The sequence below is a fragment of the Oratosquilla oratoria genome, chromosome 6, assembly GCF_046742065.1.
Source record: "Oratosquilla oratoria isolate Oo_2021 chromosome 6, ASM4674206v1, whole genome shotgun sequence".
Lineage (NCBI taxonomy): Eukaryota > Metazoa > Arthropoda > Malacostraca > Stomatopoda > Squillidae > Oratosquilla > Oratosquilla oratoria.
Window position 1 is genome coordinate 3,768,633 of NC_134782.1, and position 24,481 is coordinate 3,793,113.

A 24,481-nucleotide genomic window follows, 5' to 3' on the forward strand; every position below is an offset into this window, starting at 1 on the left:
AAGACCCTACAAATGATCAACAAGTACAATGACCACAGGGCACTGTACACGGATGGCTCCAAGTGCGGCCACAAAACTGGGACAGGGTTATACAGCAACAAAACCCGGATGATGTTCAGATTGCCGGACCATACGAGCATATATATCGCAGAGCTCTTCGGCATATACAAAGCCATAGAAAACGCTCAATCTGACACACATAGTAAGTTCGTCATATTCAGACACTCTGAGCGCACTTCAAACAATTAAGATAGGTAACCATATGGAAAATTTCCTCCTGGGCAAAATCATTAGCACATTGTCGACGACTAACAAGTCCATTATTCTCTCTTGGGTTCCCAGCCACATTGGGATCTTCGGGAATGAGAAAGCGGACACCTTAGCCAAATCTGCCTTAGAAAAAGACTCTATTACAGACATACCCCTGGACAAAGGTACCTTCAATTCCATACTAAGAAAACAATTACACACCCACTGGCAACTCCAGTGGAACAACCTTCACATCTTGCACAAACAAAAGGAAAACATAACAGATTGGTCGACATCATACAGAAACAACAGACTCGAGGAAATCGCCATAGCAAGACTGAGGATGAACTCGACCCGCCTCACCCACCTAAACCCATACATAAACGGCGTATTTCCTCCCCAATGCAACACCTGCAACACCATACTATCCATAAGACACATACTCCTACACTGCTCAAAGTACAACACACAGCGCAAAGCGCTTATACAATATTGTAAACTTAAAAAGATCCAACTAAACACTACAAATCTTTTGACCGATGACCGTTTACTTATTGACAAAGTAGTATTTTATTTGCGCACTACAGGACTATTGTGGAAATTATAATGGTAGATTAAAAAGGATCGCAGGTTCACACCAGGCTTAATGACCTCATTATAGGTCGATAGCCTTAAAGATCCAACAAAACAAAAAAAACACACTCAATCATCAGACGTCGGCAGCTCTTAGCAGCAGACAGTCCGTATTTGCACGAGCATAGTTATACTCGCTAGGGCTACTCTCTAGAATTAACTTGTTCACGCAATCCAACTTTACGTTGGATAGCTTTGTTGGTAGTTAACACTGCCACCCACTTCTGGGCATTTCCCAGCACTTTGACCTTATACCATTTTCTCGTCATTTCGTAGCTCTCCGGGATCCGCACGAGCCCTTGTTGGCTCGTGAGACTTCTTCGTCGTCCGGCCCGGCGAAATCTAGTAAATTCTGTCGTAGTTTAGAAGTAGTGTAGACCCCGTACCCACTGGGCACACAGTGGTCCTACTACGCGGCTGTCACCAGTCGCCAAAGGAAGCTGTGTGACCCCGTTATATTTTGCTCTGCTGAGCACATTTTTCTGTGTACCAGGGGGCTCGTCCCCCCACCCCAACGCGCAGGATGGAGTCCTCAACTCCATCCCTGCAAACTAGGAAGACTTCCCCTGACGACCCTAATATCGACCCGGACAAGGCTAGACATGTGTTTCTACATTCCGACCAAACCCGATTAGCTGACCTCAATCCATTTATGCTTAAAAAATGTCTGTCTCAATTTACCAATGATATTAGCCAAGTTAAAAAACTTAGAAGCGGAGACCTCCAAGTTACCACCAACTCTGGGAAAGCTACACGCGATCTCCTCAAGGCCTTCGATGTTGTTACATCCCTCCCTAGGTCACTCAACTCCTGCAGAGGAGTAATCCACTGCAGAGATTTGATGACCATGGACGAGTGTGACATCCTTGAAGAGATGAAATCTGAAGGCATTCTAGATGTTAAGTTTATCACGCGACTGGACCGGGAAAAGAACATGCGAATGAACACGCCTCTCATAATCCTCACGTTCAATTCCACAACCCTCCCTGATCATGTCAAAATTGGATATATCCATGTCCCAACACGACCATATGTCCCCAACCCTTTGCGCTGCAACAAATGCTTTAAATATGGTCACCTAGCCAAATTCTGCAGCAAGCAAACAGTCGTATGCGGTAAATGTGCAGGCGAACATCCTATGGATGCTTGCTCTGCAAAGGTGTTTCAATGTGTTAACTGTCCCTCCAATAACAACCATGCATCCACCTCCCGAGACTGTCCCACTTTCAATATAGAGAAACAAATTTGTACCGAGAAAGCAACTTGTGGCATATCCTTTTACGAAGCAAGGAAGCGTGTGATGGAAAGACTAGTTACCCCAACTAGTACTTCCGGAGCAACTTCCTATGCTTCGGCAGTAAAAAAAACCTACAGAACCATTGAAACGCAAACTGAGAGCAAGCACTCCAAGGACAAAGAACACCGCCAAAGTAACAGGCAAACTCACTCGCACCTTCCTTCCCCGGCCATCCCAGAGCCTTCCAAACGTGTGTCCACACGTACTGAAGAGGATGTCAATATGGAGATCTCCGTTTCCCAAAAACGACTTTTAAGTCCTATTACCAGCCCAGACCGTTCATCCGGGGCTAAACACACCTCTCCCACTAAGGCCAAGAAAGGAAGAAACCGAAGCAGATAAAAAAAAAAATAATAATAATAATAATAAATAAATAAATAATAAAAAAAAAAAAAATGAAAATAATCCAGTGGAATTGCCGAGGTGTTAGAAGTAAATTAAATGACTTGATAATTTTTAACTCGCTCAACAACCCCTCAGTTATTTGTCTACAAGAGACTCACCTTTACCCCAGTGTTGAGTTCAAATTAAAGAACTACACCACCTATAGGAAGGACAGGTTGGCGCCTGGAGGGGGGGTCGCAGTTGCAGTCAGCGACTGCCTTCCCCAAGTGGAACTACCACTGGCCACCACCTTGGAAGCAGTCGCTATAAAAACGAAACTGCACAACAAACTCGTAACCATCTGCTCCCTTTACCTACCTCCCGACCCTCGTTTTCCATTAGAGGAACTAAACGGGTTGATTGAACAACTACCCCACCACAAACTGATAGTGGGAGATTTCAACTCCCACCATCGCATGTGGGGTAGCAACAAAACCTCTCCTCGAGGGGAGCAGATGGAAGAAGTGCTCAACACCAACAACCTGGTCCTCCTAAACACTGGCAGTCCCACTCGAGTAGACAATACTAGGGGTTCATTTTCATGTAGAGATTTATCCATATCATCTCCTGCGTTGGCTGACAACACGCAATGGAAGACGCATGATGACACCATGCTCAGTGATCATTTCCCAGTAATATTAAAAATAGGGGGTGACCACGCTACGGCTCCTCCAGCCTACGGAGACAACCCACCCCCTCCCTGTCCCAAATTTAACATCAAAAAAGCCAACTGGGAAATGTATCGCACAACCACCAACGTCAACATCACAGGGGATAATATGGATGACAAAATATTCAATTTATCCAACTCTATTTTGAATTCAGCTATTAAGCATATACCAAAAACCTCGGTATTTCACAAGCATAGAGTTCCCTGGTGGACATCAGACTGCAGAAAAGCACTTTGCAAGCGGAATAGGGCATACCGGACTTTTAAAAATAACCCCATTGCACCAAATTTTATTACTTTTAAAAAGACGCAAGCAGAGGCCCGTAGAACAATAAAACATGCCAAACGAAAGTCTTGGCATGATTACATCTCAACAATAAACACAAACACTCCTCTATCACAAATCTGGTCAACCGTCCGTAAAATCGACGGCAAATACACACCAAACATTAAGACCCTAACCATTGGAAACACGTTTGTAGATGCTCCCACGGACATCGCAAACGCAATCGCAGACACATTTACGCAAACAAGCAACACGAATAACTATTCACCAACCTTTATACAACACAAACAAAGACGGGAAGCAGAACCACTGATCTTCCATACGCAGACACACCACGATTATAACACCCCCTTCCAACTACACGAGCTTCAACAAGCCTTAAGCTCGTGTAGAGGAACCTCTGCTGGCCCAGATGAGATTAGGTATGAGATGCTGCAACATTTGAATTCAATTTCACTGAATGTCACACAATATTCAGTGCCACTGTGGTCAATAGAACAGATGGAAGCCTTTCACTTACTACCGTGGAAAAATATCGCCCTTAAGATCAACATTCAAGAACTCAAGAAAAAGTCTTCCACAGAAGAACTCAAACAGAAGACCACAGGGCACTGTACACTGATGGCTCCAAGTGCGGCCACAAAACTGGGACAGGGTTATAATGCAACAAAACCCGGATGATGTTCAGATTGCCGGACCATACGAGCATATATATCGCAGAACTCTACGGTATATATCAAGCCTTAGAATATGCTCAATCTGACACACATAGTAATTTCGTCATATTCACAGATTCACTAAGTGCACTTCAGTCAATTAAGTCAGGTAACCATATGGAGAACTTCCTCTTGGACAAAATCATTAGCACATTGTCGATAACTAACAAGTCCATTACTCTCTCTTGGGTTCCCAGTCACATTGGGATCTTCGGGAATGAGAAAGCGGACACCTTAGCCAAAACTGCCTTAGAAATAGACTCTATTACCGACATACCCCTGGACATAGGAACCTTCAATTCTGTTTTAAGAAAACAATTACACACCCACTGGCAACTCCAGTGGAACAATCTCGACATCTCGCACAAACAAAAGGAACACATAACAGATTGGTCGACATCATACAGAAATAACAGACAGGAGGAAATCGCCATAGCAAGACTGAGGAAGAACTCGACCCGCCTCACCCACCTAAACCCATACATTAATGGCGTATTTCCTCCCCAATGCAACACCTGCAACACTACACTATCCATAAGACACATACTCCTACACTGCTCAAGATACAACACACAGCGCCAAGCGCTTATACAACACTGCAAACTTAAGAAAATTCAGCTAAGCACCACAAATCTTTTGACCGACGACCGTTTACTTATTGACAAAGTAGTATTTTATTTGCGCACTACAGGACTATTGTGGAAATTATAATGGTAGAATAAAAAGGATCGCAGGTTCACACCGGGCTTAATGACCTCATTATAGGTCGATAGCCTTAAAGATAAGATAAAAAAAACAGCAAATTCATCAGACATCGGCAGCCCTTGGCAGCAGACAGACGATACTCACACGAGCACAGTCAATCTTGCTAGAGATACTCTCTAGAGTTGACCTGCAATCGTAATCCAACTTTACGTTGGATAGCTTTGTCTTGGCAGTTACACTGCCACCCACTTCTGGGCATTTCCCAGCACTTTTCCTATTCGCCATTTCCATATCTTCGTAGCTCTCCGGGATCCGCACGAGCCCTTGTTGGCTCGTGAGACTTCTTCGTCGTCCGGCCCGGCGAAACCTAGAAACGTTCTATCGTAGTTTATAGTAGTGTAGAAACCGAAACCACTGGGCACACAGTGTGTCCTACCACGCGGCTGTCACCAGTCGCTAAAGGAAGCTGTGTGACCCCATTATATTATTTTCTTTGGCTCTGCTGAGCACATTTTATTTTTGTGTAACAGGGGGCTCGTCCCCCCACCCCGACGCGCAGGATGGAGTCCTCAACTCCATCCCTGCCAACTAGGAAGACCTCCCCTGACGACCCCAATATCGACCCGGACAAGGCTAGACACGTGTTTCTTCATTCTGACCAGACCCGATTAGCTGACCTGATTATGCTTAAGAAATGTCTTTCACAATTTACCAATGATATTAGCCAAGTTAAAAAACTTAGAAGCGGAGACCTCCAAGTCACCACCAACTCTGGGAGAGCTACACGCGATCTTCTTAAGGCTAGGAAGTCTCATTCTTTCGATGTTGTTGCATCCCTCCCTAGGTCACTCAACTCCTACAGAGGAGTAATCCACTGCAGAGATTTGATGACCATGGAAGAATGTGACATCCTCGATGAGATGAAATCTGAAGGAATATTAGATGTCAAAATAATAACGCGAATGGACCGAGAAAGGAACATGCCGAGTGAACACGCCCCTCATAATTCTCACTTTCAACTCAACAACCCTCCCTGACCACGTCAAAATTGGATACATCCATGTCCCAACACGACCATATGTCCCTAACCCTTTACGCTGCAAAAAATGCTTCAAATATGGTCACCTTGCCAAATTCTGCAGCAAACAATCAGTCATATGCGGTAAGTGTGCAGGCGAACATCCTATGGATGCTTGCTCTGCTAAGGTGTTTCAATGTGTTAACTGCCCCTCCAATAACAACCATGCATCCACCTCCCGAGACTGTCCCACTTTCAAGATAGAAAAACAAATTTGTACGGAAAAAGCAACTTGTGGCATATCCTTTTACGAAGCAAGGAAGCGTGTGATGGAAAGACTAGTTACCCCAACTAGTACCTCCGGAGCAACTTCATATCCTTCGGCAGTAAAGAAAACTTTTAGAACCATTGAAACGCAAACAGAGAGCAAACACTCCAACAAGGAAAAAGATCAACGCCCAACTACCAAGCAAACTCACTCGCACCTTCCTTCCCCGGCCATCCCAGAGCTTCCCAAGCGTGTGCTTACACGTACGGAAGAGGATGTCCACATGGAGACCTCCGTTTCCAATAAGCGACTTTTAAGTCCCATTTCTACCCCAGAACGAAAATCCGGGGCTAAACACACCTCTCCCACTAAGGCCAAGAAAGGAAGAAACCGAAGCAGAAAAAAAAAAAAAAATGAAAATAATCCAGTGGAATTGCCGAGGTGTTAGAAGTATAGTAAATGACCTTGTAATTTTTAACTCCCTAAACAACCCCTCAGTAATATGTCTACAGGAAACACTCCTCAAGCCCAGTGTAGAGTTCACCCTTAAAAACTTTACCGTATATAGGAAGGACAGGTTAGCGCCTGGAGGGGGGGTCGCAGTTGCAGTCAGCGACTGCCTTCCCCAAGTGGAACTACCACTCTCCACTAACTTGGAGGCAGTCGCTGTAAAAACAAAACTGCAAAATAAACTCGTCACCATCTGCTCCATCTACCTACCTCCCGACCCTCAATTCCCACTAGTGGAGGTTAACGACCTAATTGGACAACTACCCCACCACAAGCTAATAGTGGGAGATTTTAACTCCCACCATCACACGTGGGGTAGCAACCATACATCTCCTCGAGGGGAGCAGATGGAAGAGGTGCTCAATAACAACAACCTGGTCCTCCTAAATACTGGCAGTCCCACTCGTGTAGACAATACTAGGGGTTCCTTTTCATGCATAGATTTATCCATATCATCTCCTGCGTTGTCTGACTTTATCCAATGGAGCACGCATGACGAAACCATGCCTAGCGATCATTTCCCAGTTATCCTAAAAATAGGGGGTGACCACACTACGGCCCCTCCAGCCTACGGAGACACCCCAGCCCCTCCCTGTCCCAAATTTAACATCACAAAAGCCAACTGGGAAATGTATCGCACAACCACCAACGTCAACATCACAGGGGATAATATGGATGACAAAATACTAAATTTATCCAACTCTATTTTGAATTCAGCTATTAAGCATATACCAAAAACCTCGGTATTTCACAAGCATAGAGTTCCTTGGTGGACATCAGACTGCAGAAAAGCACTTTGCAAGCGGAATAGGGCTTACCGAACTTTTAAAAATAACCCCATTGCACCAAATTTTATTATTTTTAAAAAGACGCAAGCAGAGGCCCGTAGAACAATAAAACATGCCAAACGAAAGTCTTGGCATGATTACATCTCCACAATAAACGCAAACACTCCTCTAACACAAATCTGGTCAGCCATTCGAAAAATCGACAGCAAATATACCTCTAACATCAAGACCCTGACCAATGGAAACACGTTTGTAGATGCTCCCATGGTCATCGCAAACACAATCGCAGACACGTTCACGCAAATAAGCAACACGAATAACTATTCTCCAACCTTTTTACAACACAAACAAAGACGGGAAGCAGAACCTCTGAACTTCCATACACAGACACACCACGATTATAACACCCCCTTCCAACTACACGAGCTTCAACAAGCCTTAAGCTCGTGCACAGGAACCTCTGCTGGCCGATGGGATTAGGTATGAGATGCTGCAACATTTGAATTCAATTTCACTGAAAAAATTACTAGAAATATACAACGCAATTTGGATTAGTCAAGAATTCCCAAAAACATGGAGACATGCCCACGTCATACCTATTCTCAAAAAGGGGAAGGACCCAAAGAGTCCTTCCTCTTATCGCCCTATAGCGCTTACCAACTGCTTATGCAAAGTATAAGAACGTATGGCCAATAACAGATTAAAATTCATTCTAGTCTCAAAATTTAATAGTTCCCGCCCAATGTGGTTTCAAGAAAAATAGAAGTAGTCTTGACCATTTGGTCAACTTAGAACACGATATCCTCTCCTCTTTCGAGAGGAAAGAATACCTTGTTGCTTGCTTTTTAGATTTAGAAAGAGCCTACGACATGGCATGGCGACGTGGTATCCTCGAAAAACTCTATGCTCTTGGCCTTAGAGAGAATCTCCCTATTTTCATTCAAAATTTCCTAAAAGAACAAACTTTTTCGGTTAAAAATCAAAACTACTATTCAACAGTACGCACACAAGAAAATGGCGTACCACAGGGAAGTGTGTTAAGTCCCACTTTATTTACAAAGGATTACAAAGGCGGAGCATGCCGACAGGAGACCTATTGATCCATATCTAGGTCGGATGCAAAAAAAAAAAAAAAACATTAATAATAAATAAAAACTATAATAATGTAAATAACAAATAAAATACATAAATAAATGCATAGGTATAGTTGAATAACAAATAAACAGGTAAATAGTAAATGATAATAAAATGACATATAACTAATATTAAATGAATCAGACAAATTATAACAAAACTAAAACAAATACTATAACACAAATTATAATCATTACAGCATCTTACTTAGGTATTTATCTAAATGATTCTTAAAGCTTCGAACTGAACTACACTGCACTACCTGTGCAGGAAGTTTATTCCATTCATTAACTACACGGTTGGCAAAGTTGTTTCTACCTACTTCCAAATTGAATCTATTTCCGGACAGTTTGAGACCATTGTTTCTTGTCTGATTCTCATTCAATGTGAAAATTTGGTCACTTTTGATGTTGTCAATTCCCTTTAAAATCTTAAAGACCTGTATCAAGTCACCTCTGAGTCTACGCTTTTTTAGGGAAAACAGATTCATGTGCTTAAGTCGATTTTCGTATGATTTATTTTTGATATTTGGAATCAGTTTTGTGGCTCGCCGTTGTACTTTTTCCAATCTGTCAATGTCTTTAATGAGATTCGGTGACCATACGGAAACAGCATATTCCAAATGTGGATGAACTAACGATTTATATAGCTTGTTAATGAGTGATGGACTTTTGAAATCAAAAGATCGCACAATCAATCCCAGAATCTTATTTGCTTTCTCAGAGGCTGAAATACACTACTTGGATGATTTGAGGTCGTTACTGATAATTACGCCGAGATCTTTTTCACTATCCACTTTTGTTAACGAATTTCCAAATAACTTGTAATCGTACTTACTGTTATTTTTACCTATGTGCATTACTTTGCATTTACTTGTGTTAAATTTCATTAGCCACTTTTCAGACCATTGCTGTAATTTATCTAAATCTTCTTGAATATCTAATTGGTTTGAGTGATCATTTGCCACTCCGCACAGTTTTGTATCATCAGCAAATTTGGAAACAGTAGATTTTAGTCCATGGTCTATATCATTTATATATACTATGAATAGAAGTGGCTCAAGAACAGAACCCTGAGGAACTCCACTTGCAACACTTTTCCATCCAGAAGTTTTTCCATTTAAAACAACTCTGTTTTCGACCTTTCAACCAATTACTAGTCCAACCTAATAGGCTACCACTTATTCCATGTAAAGCTAATTTAGTAAGTAGTCTTTCGTGTGGGACGGTATCAAAAGCTTTTGCAAAGTCTAGATATATTAAATCTATATTGTTTCTTTTGTCATAATTCGAGATAACTGTGTTGTAGAATTCGAGTAAGTTAGTAACGCAAGAACGTTTCCGTCTGAAACCATGCTGGCTATCATTTATCAAACGGTTACCTTCTAAATGATATTCGATAGCATCTCTGATGATAGTTTCCATTATTTTTCCTACGATTGAAGTCAAACTTATAGGCCTATAGTTATTTGGTTTCTTTTTGTCACCTTTTTTGAATATGGGAGTAACGTTAGCTAGCTTCCATTATCTTGGGACATCTCCGGATATGATGGATTTCTTGAAAATAATTTCTAATGGAACAACAATCTCATTTTTCATTTCCTTTAAGATTCTTGGATGCCAACCGTCAGGCCCTGGTGTTTTATTAACTTTGAGTTTGTCTATACACCTTTTAATTTTTTCTTTTGTTATATTTACCGTAGTGAGTAAGTTTATCCCAGACTTTTCACAGGTTTCAGTTTGGAATTCACTTTGAGGTGTTTCGTTTACGAATACCGAGCTAAAATAATTGTTTAAGATATTACACATTCCTTCATTTGAATATTCAAGTTGACCGTCAGCAGATAATAGTGGACCAATGTGATTCCTAACAACCTTTTTATCTCTAATGTAACTATAGAATTCTTTGGGATTCTCTTTAGATTTATCAGCGATGTTCATTTCGTATTGTCGTTTTCTTTTTCTTATTGTCGTTTTTAAATCTCTCTGTATTGATACATAACTTTTATAGTCATTTGATGCACCCGAGCACTTATATTTCTTATAAGCCTGTCTCTTTTTACCAATACTGTAGTTTTAAGAAACTCATGATTATTTCTTTTTGACACATTTTGAGTTTCAATATCATGTCTTATATTATAATTTTGTTTTTTATTTATGCTACTCATAAACGATATTCTACCCACTCCGCCTCGGAACCTTAAATACTCATTATACGCTGACAACGTCGGAATCTGGCATTCCTCACCGAACGACAAGTTTTCCGGCTCTCGCATACAACTGGCCCTGGACTCGCTCCAGGACTGGTCTGACAAATGGGGATCTAAGTTTTCGGAATTAAAGTCAACAGTAATTGTATTTTCACGCAGAACCCAGGCAGAAATAAATCTGCAATTACATGGTAATCCCATTCCAGTACAAAATTAAACCTTTTTCCTTGGCCTGAAACTGGACTCCAGGCTAAACTGGAAGGCCCATGTAAAATATCTAGTTGATGCGTGCAACAAGAGAATTAATTTGCTACGTAAACTAACGGGCACAAATTGGGGAGCAGATAGGAAATCCCTGCTAATGATTTACAAGTCCCTAATTAGATCTAAATTAGACTATGGGTGTCAGATTTATGGTTCGGCAACACCAACCACGTTACAACCCCTGAACATCATCCAAAATAAAAGCCTAAGAATAGCACTTGGAGCATTAAGCTGCACAAGGATCAAGAGGCTGGAGGTTGAAGCAAATGTACCCCCCCCTCCATTACAGGCGCGAGCACCTCACACTCCGATACGCCGCCAAAGTGCTTCGCAACCAACGACATCCCTGCAAGCAAACAGTAAACCAGCATGAGCACTTCACCAACTCCAGCCTAAATCTCCTTTCCATCAGGATCCAATTCTTGTGCGAGCAGTATTCAGTGCCACTGTGGTCAATAGAAAAGATGGAACATACGTACCCACCGCTGTGGAAAAGCATCTCCCTGAACGTCAATACCAACCAGGACCTCAGGAAGAAATCGTCTTCCATAGAAGAACTACAACAGAAGACCCTAGAAATTATTAACAAGTACAATGACCACAGGGCACTGTACACGGATGGCTCCAAGTGCGGCCACAAAACTGGGACAGGGTTATACAGCACCAAAACCCGGATGATGTTCAGATTACCGGACCATACGAGCATATATATCGCCGAACTGTTCGGCATATACAAAGCCATAGAAAATGCTCAATCTGACACGCATAGTAACTCCGTCATATTCACACTCTTTGAGTGCACTGCAAGCAATTAAGATAGGTAACCATATGGAGAATTTTCTCCTGGGCAAAATCATTAGCACATTGTCGACGACCAACAAGTCCATTATTCTCTCTTGGTTTCCCAGCCACATTGGGATCTTCGGGAATGAGAAAGCGGACACCTTAGCCAAATCTGCTTTAGAAAAAGACTCTATTACAGACATACCCCTGGACATAGGAACCTTCAATTCCATACCAAGGAAACAATTACACGCCCACTGGCAACTCCAGTGGAACAACCTTGACATCTTGCACAAACAAAAGGAATACATAACAGACTGGTCGACATCATACAGAAACAACAGACAGGAGGAAATCGCCATAGCAAGACTGAGGATGAACTCGCCCCGCCTCACCCACCTAAACCCATACATAAACGGCGTATTTCCTCCCCAATGCAACACCTGCAACACTATACTATCCATAAGACACATACTCATACACTGCTCAAGATACAACACACAGCACCAAGCGCTTATACAACACTGTAAACTTAAAAAAATTCAGCCAAGCACTACAAATCTTTTGACTGATGACCGTTTACTTATTGACAAAGTAGTATTTTATTTGCGCACAACAGGACTATTGTGGAAATTATAATGGTAGATTAAAAAGGATCGCAGGTTCACACCAGGCTTAATGACCTCATTATAGGTCGATAGCCTTAAAAAAAAAAGGCAAATTAGAACTTGATCAGAAGACATCCTGCAAAGACTACCCACTGCCACGACAATCACAAGTCTTGATTACTCCGGTCGCAGGCTACTCGACGTCAAGTCTTCTCGTCTTTGCAGTTCTCTGGAGAACCGTATCCCGAGTGGGCCGGAACAGTTCGTCCCTACGCACCCCGAACATTGCTACTCCGTCGTTACGATACGGAGGTTCAAAGTGCTGAGCACTTCATGTCAAGTGTTACTTTCATCAGCATTCCATTGTACACCTTCGATGGTTTGACTTCATGTATTCTTAAGTCCTTTAAATCCCTTAATTTTTTTCCGTGTTTGATTTAAACCCCAGCAAATCTAGTAGCACCCGAACTGTTAATAATTTTAAGGGCTGAGAGAACATAGTTCCTCGCTGGCCTTCACAATGCTACTTCTGCCACTTCTTCGACTCCTGCATCCACCACCTCGACCCCAGCATCAAGCGCGTCGACCCCTGCCTCCAGCGCCTCCACTGCACCCCACACATCCTCATCGGCTACAAAGAGGAAATTAGAAGCATCTCATTCATCAAAAACAAAAAAGAAGGTTGCAGTTGAAGACATACATACATATACCAAAGGCTTTTTCCCCCTACAAGGGGGGTATCCACAAAGAAAAAGGCATAGAAACCACTCCCACCCATTCCATTTCCCATATATTACACTCCCTTCCACCCTCCTCCCTCCCTCTTATCTTGGCACCTCCTGGATGACGGGTCATCCCTGCATCCTGTCCACTGCCCTGGGTCAGAAGCAGTGTCGCAAGACACAGCACATCCGCAGCAAGGCCGCTTCATAAATTCGGCGACCCCCACTCTCCGTCCTCTCATGCAGAAAAGGAGAAGACGTGGAGAAATCCATTCGGGCTGCGTCAATTTTTATATACATACTTCCTCACCCCCTATCCCCCACCCACTCCCCCTCATGCATCATAGCATCATCTATACACAACCCCTCTCCATTCACCCCTATCTTCTGTCCTCTCCCGAAAATATTATATAGAAAAGGTTACCTACAGGAAGTGTTCTCGAAAGTGGCGCACAGTTACTGCTTTGGGAAGCTGAAAGTCAGCTTCAATGATAAATACATGGACTACAAAATTGATTTACAGTACGAGGACTGTGGAAACAGAATGACAGATTCAAAGGTGAAGGAAACTCCAATCACAACATCGATGGTGTATAGTACTATGGACGTAGGATTGGGTAGGGTAGTGCATAACACTTTGACTGGCAACACGAGCATGAGAAGTATTTTTGATCAATATGTAAAGTTTCAGACAATTGTTATAAATAGTACAAAAGAAAAGGTGAAAGAAGTATTGAACAGTAGTATAGAAGCTGCTAAACAACATTATTCTGCTGAGAAGGATGGCATTTATGATGTGAAAGTAATTTTTGACAGATTGAGGCAAAAACGAGGACATTCAAGGAAACATCCCAAGCAAACTGGCAGTCGGGGCTGTAATAGAAGCTGACACAGGGTGTGTGGTTGATTACGTGACAGTCAGTAAATATTGCGAACAGTGTACAAATAAAGAAAATAGTAGAAAGCTTGGAAAAATAAGCAAAGAACAGTTTGAAAAGTGGCTGTCAGATCATAAGCGTGCGTGCCTGAAAAACTACGAAGGTAGTTCTGGTGGAATGGAAGCTGCAGCAGCTGTGAAACTATTCAGCAGGAGTTTAGATAATAATACGAGATACACTGTTTTCATATCAGATGGTGATAGTTCAGCCCAAGGTCCATATAGTATAGGTCAACCGATAAGCGCTCCACTTTTTCTGTGTTCTGCGCATCCGTGACGTCAACGGGCGCAATAGGGGTTAAACGCGGTGTCAATCTGTGCTTGCCTCTGGGTGGGACAAGGTCATTGTGGTTTCACAATGCCTTCTTGTGCCGTGCGTGGCTGTGCTAATTTTCGAGTGAAAGGGAAATCAAATGTTCATTATTTTCGGTTTCCAAAAGATAAAGAAACCCAAAATCGCTGGATTCAGCTGTGTGGGAGAAAAGAGCACACAAACCCACTGACTCAACGTGTATGCAACAAACATTTTGAACAATCAGCATTTCAGAGAAACATGAAATACGAACTCCTTGGAATACTGGTGCCTCCAAGTTGTATATATAGCATTCAAGCCTGGTGCAGTTCCATCGTTACATTTACCATCAGACACAGGTCCACCAGTATTGCAAGAAAATAGACCTCCGACCAATAGCCCAGTTCCAGATTTAAAACCTCTGCCTGATTCAAGTTTCAAGCCTTTACAGACTGATGGTGAGTAGGATACACTTATTTTGCAGTTTCCATCTAACTGCTGTAATAAAAGCTTGATGTTTTGACCAGTGTTAATTGAATTATTGTGCATGAATTAATGTGATTAATCTCAATATAATGTGTTCATGTAACTTGTATGTTTTTGAACATACAAGGTCACAGAGATGGGTTCATGAAATGGTAAACAAAACACTTCTAATTATTTCAGGAAATGCACCATCCCAGGGTAAGCCAAGATCACCACCACCAGGTCCACCAGTGTTGCAAGAAAATAGACCTCCGACCAGTCTCCTAGTTTCAGGTTTAGATCCTCTGCTTGATCACTTGATTGAAGCCAACAGAAGGCTTAAGCAAGTGACACAAGAAAGAAATGATCTGCGTAGGGAACAGAAACAATGGGAAAAAGAGAAAAAGCATTTACAAAGTACATTCAAAACTGCATATGACAGCTGTGGCTCACATTAAGAAGGGACTTGGGAAATCCTTTACAGAAACACAAATAGATGCAATGTTAAATGGAAAACAACCAGCAACTTACACAGATAATGATATTAGTGAATCGCTGGTACTGCATGGCTACAGTTCAAAAGCATACAAATATCTAAGGGAAAAGAAGCATCTTCCTCGGCCTTCTGTAAGTACGCTCAACTGCAGTGTGTCAAAGCTGGACTTACAACCTGGTGTGTTATTACCAGTAATTCAGCTTTTGAACAAAAAAAAAAATGTCAGATATTGAGCGCCTTTGTGTACTGTCTTTTGATGAGACAAGTGTTGCATCAGACTGGACATACGAAAAAGGCACTGATGTAATATATGAACCTAAAAAGAGACTGCAGTGTGCTATGTTAAGGGGACTGACAAGCCCTTAGAAACAGCCAGTGTACTACGACTTTGACACTAATATGACTAAGGACATACTGTATGACATTATTGTTAAGGTGGAAGAAGCTGGATTTTTAGTTGTTGCTATGGTATCGGATATGGGATCAACAAATCTTAAACTCTTACAAACACTTGATGTCACCATTGATAACCATAGCTTCACAAATCCAGCTTCTAGTGACAGGGAAATTTTTGTTTTTGCTGATGCTCCACATCTCATAAAACTAATTAGAAACAATCTTTTAGATTCTGGATTCAAATTGGATGATAAAAATGGATGCAAAAATGTGACCAATTCTTGCATTCGTGAGATAATCAAAAGGAGTGTAAAAGACTTAAAAACAACATTCCAACTCAGCGACAAACACATTGATGTACAAGGTCATCAAAGAATGAATGTTCATTTAGCTGCACAACTGTTGTCTGAAACTACAGGTAAAACAATTAAGTATTTTGGTGAGCAAGGCCTTTTAAAGAGTAATGATTGGGAAATGATTAGTAAATTCATTATGCTAGCAGATCGTTGGTTTGATCTCTTTAATGCAAGGGTACGTATATATTAAAAAAAAATCCTCTAGAAATGCCTATGGGTGGAATTTGGAAGAAGAAAATCACATTTTGGAAGATATGGTTAAAACTGCTAAAGAAATGAGAGTGGGCGGAAAAAATCACTTATATCATTTCTTCAATGTCCCTCTCAAAGTTATACAAAATGTTGAATGAAAGATTTAAAGTAACCTTTTTGCTAATGTACAGACTAAATCAAGATTGCTTAGAACATTTTTCTGGCTGTCTTCAACAAATGGCAGGAGCTAATGACAACCCATCTCCTGTGCAGATCAAACATAGAATTAAAAAAATTCTTCTTGGAAAAGAAATTGGGTATGACATATAACACAGTGAAAGAGTGTACAAGTACAATTATGTCCGATGCGCCACTTGCTAAAATTAATGTTAATCAATGTGCTACTACTTCCAAAATTGACCCCAACAATTTGGATGAAGAACTCTGCTTATCAGCAATGGTTTTTGCTGTGGATGATGAGCCAGACTGCTATGATCCCCCTTCATTTGATGTAAAAGATAGCTTTTGAAGAAGCCATGGAAACTGAGGGTCTAAGGTATGTTGGTGAGTTTATGGTAAACAAATTTCCCCAACATGAATTCCTAGGATCAAGTTGTGAAGGACAATGATAATTAATACATGTATTTCTGCCTTAAGTAGATTGCAAGGAAAACTAAAAACACCTAACAAGGAATTTTTTGACCATTTGAAAACCATGGAAAGGTTGTTTAATTGTTACCGTGGAGATTCCAAGCTGAAAAAAATGCCATGAAAAAATTGACAAAATACATGGTCAAATTTGTACCTTTACCTGAGGATGTCATAGGTTACTTCGTTAAATGCAGAATTTTTTTCAGGATGAGAATATTAAACAGAAAAATAGTGGCACAAAAGATTGGCAACAGAAAACTATCAAAATTAGCAACATCAAAGGGAATCCCACATAAGTGTAAACACATTGTAAACATTAAGTGCTGGCACTAAAGTACTGAATGTGTAAATAAGGTGTAAGAATGTGTAAATAAGGTGTAATTAGTTTGTATTGAGTGTATACTCACAAGAAGGTATATATTAAATAAGAATCAATGAATAGTGTGTTTTTGTTGATCTCCCACCTTAAATTCAGTTATGTATGTAATGTCAGAAATTAATTTATTTAAAGGAATCTCTCATATGAGAGGCTTTTCACTTGGTTGAGAATTTACCAGTGGATGTTTCGAACCATGACACTGCGTTCCTTCTTCTTGACAAGTTGTTTTTTAATAAGGAAGAGATCTTGGACAATGTGTTGATTTCTATTATTAATGCACCTGAGGTTTCCAAGTTGAAGGACCTAGAAAGTTACATTAGGTCTTTAGACTCCAAACTATAAGACCTTGAGGGGATTGGAGTTGACTTTACTAAGGCTGGAAGCGAGGACCTCCTTTTGACCAGTAAATTAATTTCAAATCAATTAGCTAAATTTTTCTTGATTGAATTGTCTCGGGCGACTGATTCAAATTACCCAATATTAATCAGCTTAAAGTTTATCAATCAGTTTTAGTTAGACTTAAAATGGGATCTGATGACCTCAGTGTCAAACCCAAACAAAAAGTGATACTACCAGCTCCCTTGCCTTAAAGGAAAATTCCTTGAAAAAAACCTGTTGACTCTAGCAAGGGAGTTGGTCACTCCTTTAAGGTCAATCCAGATTCCATTAAGAAGTCTATTTACAGATGTAGATTTTGCCCCGCTTCTGACCATGCAAGTTCAAAATGTTCTTCCTATATTTCCCTTGAACACAGGAAAGCTAGAGCAGTTCAATTAGGACTCTGTAACAGTTGTTTGAATCATGGAATGCCGGGGAGGTTGTGGTAATTATTATTGGGAATATTAGTGCTTACCTCGGTTTGGGAAACTTTCCCTCGAGATGTTATTTTCTTTTGATTCAGAAGCCTACCCTGAAACTTCGAACCACGCCTATCATAACTTTAAATAAGATATGATTAAACTCCCCTCCCTTTTATTGATTAAATCTATGAAGTAATTTTGGTTTGATAAATCAGGAAACTTTGAGCTCTGGTTCCTGATAGACCACTCTTGAAATCAACGGCAAGGGACTTTTTTAAGTCTTCACATCAGAAGCCTTCAAGTTCAACCTAATTTCAGACCACTAGTCTGAGAACACTACAGAGTAAGTTCTCAGACATTCTTTGAATTATTAAACCGTAATTACCATAGATTGGAGAGGGAGCGCCTCATCTTGGACAGCAGGGCAAGACCGGACCCAGTGGAATGCCCTTTCAACCATAGGGAGCTCGCCAAAGCCAAGCAAGCAGGGCAAGAAAGACACCAGTGCCGATGAGGTCACCTACACCATGATGAGCAAGCCTGATCAATCACTCATGGGTGATCAGGCACCTACCATATATATATATATATATATGTATATATATATATATATATATATATATATATATATATATATATATATACCTAAATCTACTTAAAACAGGCCCTACACACACACACACACACACTTTCGTCGAATGGACGGCGAGAATTGGTGTACCGAAAAAGGAAAATCTACGTGGATCTCAATGTCCAGGAAGTGCCTTATTGTATAAGTAGGGAAGGGGAGTGCTCGTGGTGTAGTGGGGGAGTGATAGGGAAGGAGAAGGGAAGGAGAAGGGAAGGGATTATTGAGGGAAATGAGGAAGAGGGGGACATGGTCCAGGAGGCCAGGCGTCTTGTAAACAAAAGGCGGACTGAAGACAATGACTTTGGTGATGACGGGATCAACAAAAATGTAAAGATTAGAAGTATAGATAAGAGCAGCAAAATGGAAGGTGATGATAATAGTTTCCAGGGATTTAAAGAGGGTGGGGGGGATACCAACCTCCCCCGATTGGCAAGACTAGAGGAGAAATTTGATAAGATGACCGAACATTGGGAAAACAGGTTCGGTAATGTAGCCAAAATTGCACAAAGAGTTGAAAGATTGGAAGAACTAGAGAAGGCGAAGTACAATTATGTTCCTTATGGAAGTGCTGCTAGTGTTGCAAAAATAAATGAAATAAAGTATAAAGCAAAATCCACTAGAGATCAACCGATTCATATCATTCAGTCAAGTACTACATCTGCTAATCCAAATATTGTGCCATGTCTACCTTCCAAAAACGCCATAAGAAAGACAATAAAGCGGATCAGGTGCAGTGATCGTCCATTTGAGCTGATGTCATTAGTGGATATTAATATTCCTCCTGAATTTGTGTTGACGCGCCGCTGGTCAGCCAATCAGGAACTTGGAAAGCTCCCCACGTTCCTGCCAGCCTCCTTTAAAAGGTCGGCGTTTCGCCGAGATGACACGCCATACGCCCTCCCCCACCCACATCCAAGGGTCACAATTCTGACGCACTCTCGCTCGAGCCTCGAAGTACTTCTGAGCGGCTACTGCGCCTCCAGACCAGAGCTGAGTGAAGAAATACCTCGACTCTCGACAGAAATAGCGAAACTCGGCACTAGCCTCCTGTTCCAATGGGTACCCGCCCACGTAGGACCCGAGGAAAGTGAAAAAGCCAACAAAGTGGCTAAATGGGGTGCACTAGGTCTGGAGGATATCGCCATGCTCGTCCCACCCTCAACTGGTGGTGCCAACAAGAAGATAGACACCGCTGCATGGGAACCATGGAGAGAGGAGTATGAGACTATTGCAGCTAACCGAGGATGGCCCACTACAACCGGCACTGAACCCACCCACAAAACTCTACCTGCACTGCCTCCACACACCTTGGCCATAGCATCCAGAATCCGGGTAAACCACTGGCGAACCCAATACACGGATACAACATGCACATGCGGCAAGGAGCTAGCCTCTTTTAACCACTGCCTCTTCATCTGCCCCGCCCTGGGGCACCACTTCCAGCACCTCAGGGACCTCCTGGGGGATCCCACCACAGCCCTGTACCATCTCCGGGCAGGTAGCAACACAGATGCCGGGCAGGGACACCTAGTCATTGCAGCAAAACTTACCTGCTCCTCCCTAGTAGGGTCCCTGTTGTAACTCTGCTACAAAACACCCCAGCCACTCAGAAACCCCTCTTAATACACCCACCTACATAATTAACCCAGGCAAGCTACAAGCCATATTTTAACTAAAAGACAGTCCCTTAATCAGCGGAAGCCGTTGGGACTCAATACAAAAAACAGATGAGCAGATCTCTCCCAACTTCTCTACTGAGTTCTCTACCGACTTCTCTCCCGGGCTCAACTCCAAGCAGCAGTTCTCTCCAGCAAGAGGCCTCAGGACCAGTCCTCTCCAGCAAACTGCTTTGGGACCAGTCCTCTCCAGCAAGCTGCCTCGGGACCAGTTCGCTCCAGCAAGCCGCCAGCAAGTCGTCTCATTCCCTCCTGTGGCTCTTCGCCCACAGCCACGACGCTTGATGAGGCCCTCGATCACTCCGGACCTTCTCCCAACGAGACTACGTCTGTTCCCTCTGAGCATATTAACCATTAAACCTTAGTTTTAGTGTTACTGTGAGTCTCATTTTCCCTGGCTTGTCCATACCGAACCAAACCCACCACAAACTCAAGTTAAATAGTGGTTTATTTTTTAAAGACTTTATATTCAAGGAGGACCTAATTTTGATGTCCACTACAGCCGCAAATTTGAAGAGCTTATAAGAAGCCCCATTTTGGTTTATAGAGGGTACTTTTAAAACTGTACCTATAATATTTTACCAAAATGTACACAATTCATGCACCTGTAGGACATGGAAATTGTAGAGTTTTTCCACTTGTGTATGCTTTTATCACTGGGAAGAGTGAGGTCGTCTTGTATAAACACTTGTTTCAAGATTTGACAGGTCATTGCTGACAAAAATTAAACTGATCTGAACCCACAATCCATAATATCAGATTTGGAACTGGCTGCATTTCAAGCTTCTAAAAGTGAATTTACTAATGCCAACAACAGTTTTATCTTTCATTTAGGATTGTGCATCTGGAGAAGAATTTAGTCAACTAGATTGTCAATTCGTTACGACAATGATGAAGATTTTAGTTGATTGATAAGGCATGCCTTGGCATTTCTTCCACCTGATGAAATTCCAGACGCCTTCGAAGTTTTAAAATCTTGTAGGCATCAAATAAGTTAATATATCTTTTATATTGAGTTTATTGTCTCAATCTGATATTATATTTTTATCCCTTATATATATGATACTGAATCTAATTTCATTGTTAATATCACTTGTGAAATATGAATTTTCAATATCGCATATATATATTTTTACATATGGGACTGGGGTTTTGTCTACATTTGGGATAAGAGGGTGGGGTTTTATTCGCTGGGGTTTCGTCTTCTGGGGTTTTTGTCTACTGGGTTTTTGTCATATAATCCTTGTAATCATAACTAAAATATATTTGTATAATTTCAGTTACATTATGACAATAGTCGAAATTTTATTGCAAAATTTAAATAAGGAAACATTTGTGAAACTGATAATATGTCATTATCATATACAAAAAATATCGAAAGTATGAATGTTGGCAGGATAATATATATCAATATCAGGTGTTGGGATTATGGCTGTCGGGAATTTGACTCAGACCCATATATATATATGTATATTGGGAGAGACGCATGCAGAAGTGTGTAGATGCAAGAGGCAATTATTTTGAAGGAGAGTTTTGTAGGCTTATGAAATTAGTGTCTCTCCTGACATTTTATAATTGCTTATTGATCGTAGTGGTATATATATACATATACACGCATATACATTTTCTATTTAATATAATATAATATATATATATATATATATTATATATATATATTATATATATATATATATATATATATATATATATATATATATATATATATACATACATATAAAATGTAAGCGGAATAGGAAACACAGGAGTCTTAGTCTTGAGTTTATTCCTGACTAGTTTCGCAGGTATGCATACTTGCGAAACTAGTCAGGAATAAATTCAAGACTAAGACTCCTATGTTTCCTACTCCGCTTACGTCAACCTGTCAGAATGTCTCAGCGCATATATATATATATATGCTGGTACATTGTTACAAGTTGATGAAGGTGGAAAAAGAAGTCACGGGTCTATTTCCGAGTTCCTGAGTTTATTCCTGACCGGTTTCGCTCTATGCTTCTTCAGAGGAATGTGATTCTGGAGTGAAGCTGGTGGTATACATAGTCTGAGTAAGACCGCGTTCCCTCCTTGGAGGTGGGTTCCGTTTGGTTGTACAATGGTTTATAATTTTTAATACAATGAACAATAGTGATAATACATTATACAATAAATTGTGATGTTATTATAAAACAGCTCCGGTGTGTGTGGAATGTTGATCGAGGGTGTAACAGTGTAAGTGAAGTGAGTGGTGTAAAAATGTGGGAATCCTAAAAAGTGTCATAAGATAACTTATAGTATTAAATAATATAAAGATAAATATCCAGATAAATAGAATAAAATAATAGAATAAAAAAAAATGAAAAAAAATGAAAAAAAAATGTGCTAATTTAAAGTGACATGACATCTCATCGCATATCGTTGTGACAGAATGTTATAAAAAAAATACATACATATACATATATGGTACAGTTTTACATATGGTACTGCAAATAATAAGTAAATAAATAAATGGATAATAACATATTTGGACATATTCGGACAGAATAAAAATATGATAATAACAATGATAATAATAGTGTGATAGTGGGCAACGTTCTCTTTGACACATCATTGTATGACCTAAGATATAGATTATTTTATACTCAAGATAATAAATAGTAATGCAATTTAATTTAAAATGAAGCAATATAAAATGAAACAAGAATAAAACAATGAATAAATAAGAAATATATAGTACATACATACATACATATACCAAGGCTTTTTCCCCTTACAAGGGGGGTAGACAAAAAGAAAAAGGCATAAAATCATTCCCACCCATTCCATCCCTGAATACACTCCATACCCCTCCACCCTCCCTCTTATCTTAGCACCTCCTGAATGACGGGTCATCCCTGCACCTTGTCCACTGCCCTGGGTCAGAAGCAGTGTCGCAAGACAGAGCACATCCACAGCAAGGCCGCTTCATTAAATCGGCGACCCCCCCTCTCCGTCCCCCCATTGCATAAAATGAGAGGACGGGGAGAAATCCCTTCGGGCTGCGTCAAATTTTGCTCACACATACTACTTCACCCCCCATCCACCCGCCCATTCCACCTCATACTATCACAACATCATCCATATACAACCATTCTCCATTCACCCCTGTCTTCTGTCCTATCCCGTCCTTCCTCAACAGACATTCCCCTCTTCCCCAAAGCCCCCTTCACCCCATCCATCCACCTCATCCTAGGACGCCCCCTCATGTTCACTCCCTCCACATCTGCCTTCCACACCTCTTTTACTAGTCTTTCTTCACTCATTCTTTCCATGTGTCCAAACCATCCTAATATTCTTTCATCAACCCTATCTCCCAGCTCCCTTTCCACCCCTGTTCTCCTCCTCATTTCTCACTCTATCTAGCCTAGTAACCCCCATCATACTTCTCAGACACCTCATCTCAAACACATTCAAACTCCTTCTCTTTTCTTCTCTTATGTTCCATGTTTCTGCCCCATACAGTGCTGTTGGCACAATCACTCCTTCATACAGTCTCCTCTTAGCATCCATTCCCAAATGTCTATTCCTCATTACACTCTTTAATCCACCAAGGCATTTACTCGCTTCTCTCAATCTACATTCTACCTCCACTTTCACTCCACCTTTCCCTGCCACATTTGCACCCATGTATCTAAAACTATCCACTTTCTCCAGTCGCTCTCCCTTAATGCTCACTTCCAGTCTACTGCCACTTTCACCCCTTGTACATCTCATCACCTTACTTTTACCCACATTTATCTTTAGCTTTCTTCTATCACATACTCTCCCAAACTCTGCCAACTTCCTCAATCCCTCCTCCGATCCTGCCACAAGCGCAGTGTCGTCCACAAACAACAACTGGCTCACCTCCCACTTTTCTCCATTTTCTTTAACCATCTCCAATCCCTTGCCCACTACCCTTGCATTTACCTCTCGCACTACCCCATCCATATA

The 24,481-nt window shown here is 41.1% G+C and overlaps 1 protein-coding gene across 1 annotated transcript; it reads left to right on the forward strand.

Moving 5' to 3' along the window:
* The first annotated feature begins 16,914 nt into the window (after nt 1-16,914).
* LOC143025908 (uncharacterized) lies at nt 16,915-20,420 on the forward strand. The gene is made up of 2 exons (XM_076185888.1): nt 16,915-16,934; nt 19,703-20,420. The coding sequence occupies exons 1-2, from the start codon at nt 16,915-16,917 to the stop codon at nt 20,418-20,420; spliced, it is 738 nt and encodes a 245-aa protein (XP_076042003.1).
* The last annotated feature ends 4,061 nt before the right edge of the window (nt 20,421-24,481 follow it).

Coding starts and splice junctions, on each gene's coding strand:
- LOC143025908 (XM_076185888.1), top strand. CDS start 16,915: ATGGAAACTGAGGGTCTAAG. Junction 16,935..19,702: donor ATGGAAACTGAGGGTCTAAG/GTATGTTGGTGA, acceptor CTCCTTTAAAAG/GTCGGCGTTTCGCCGAGATG.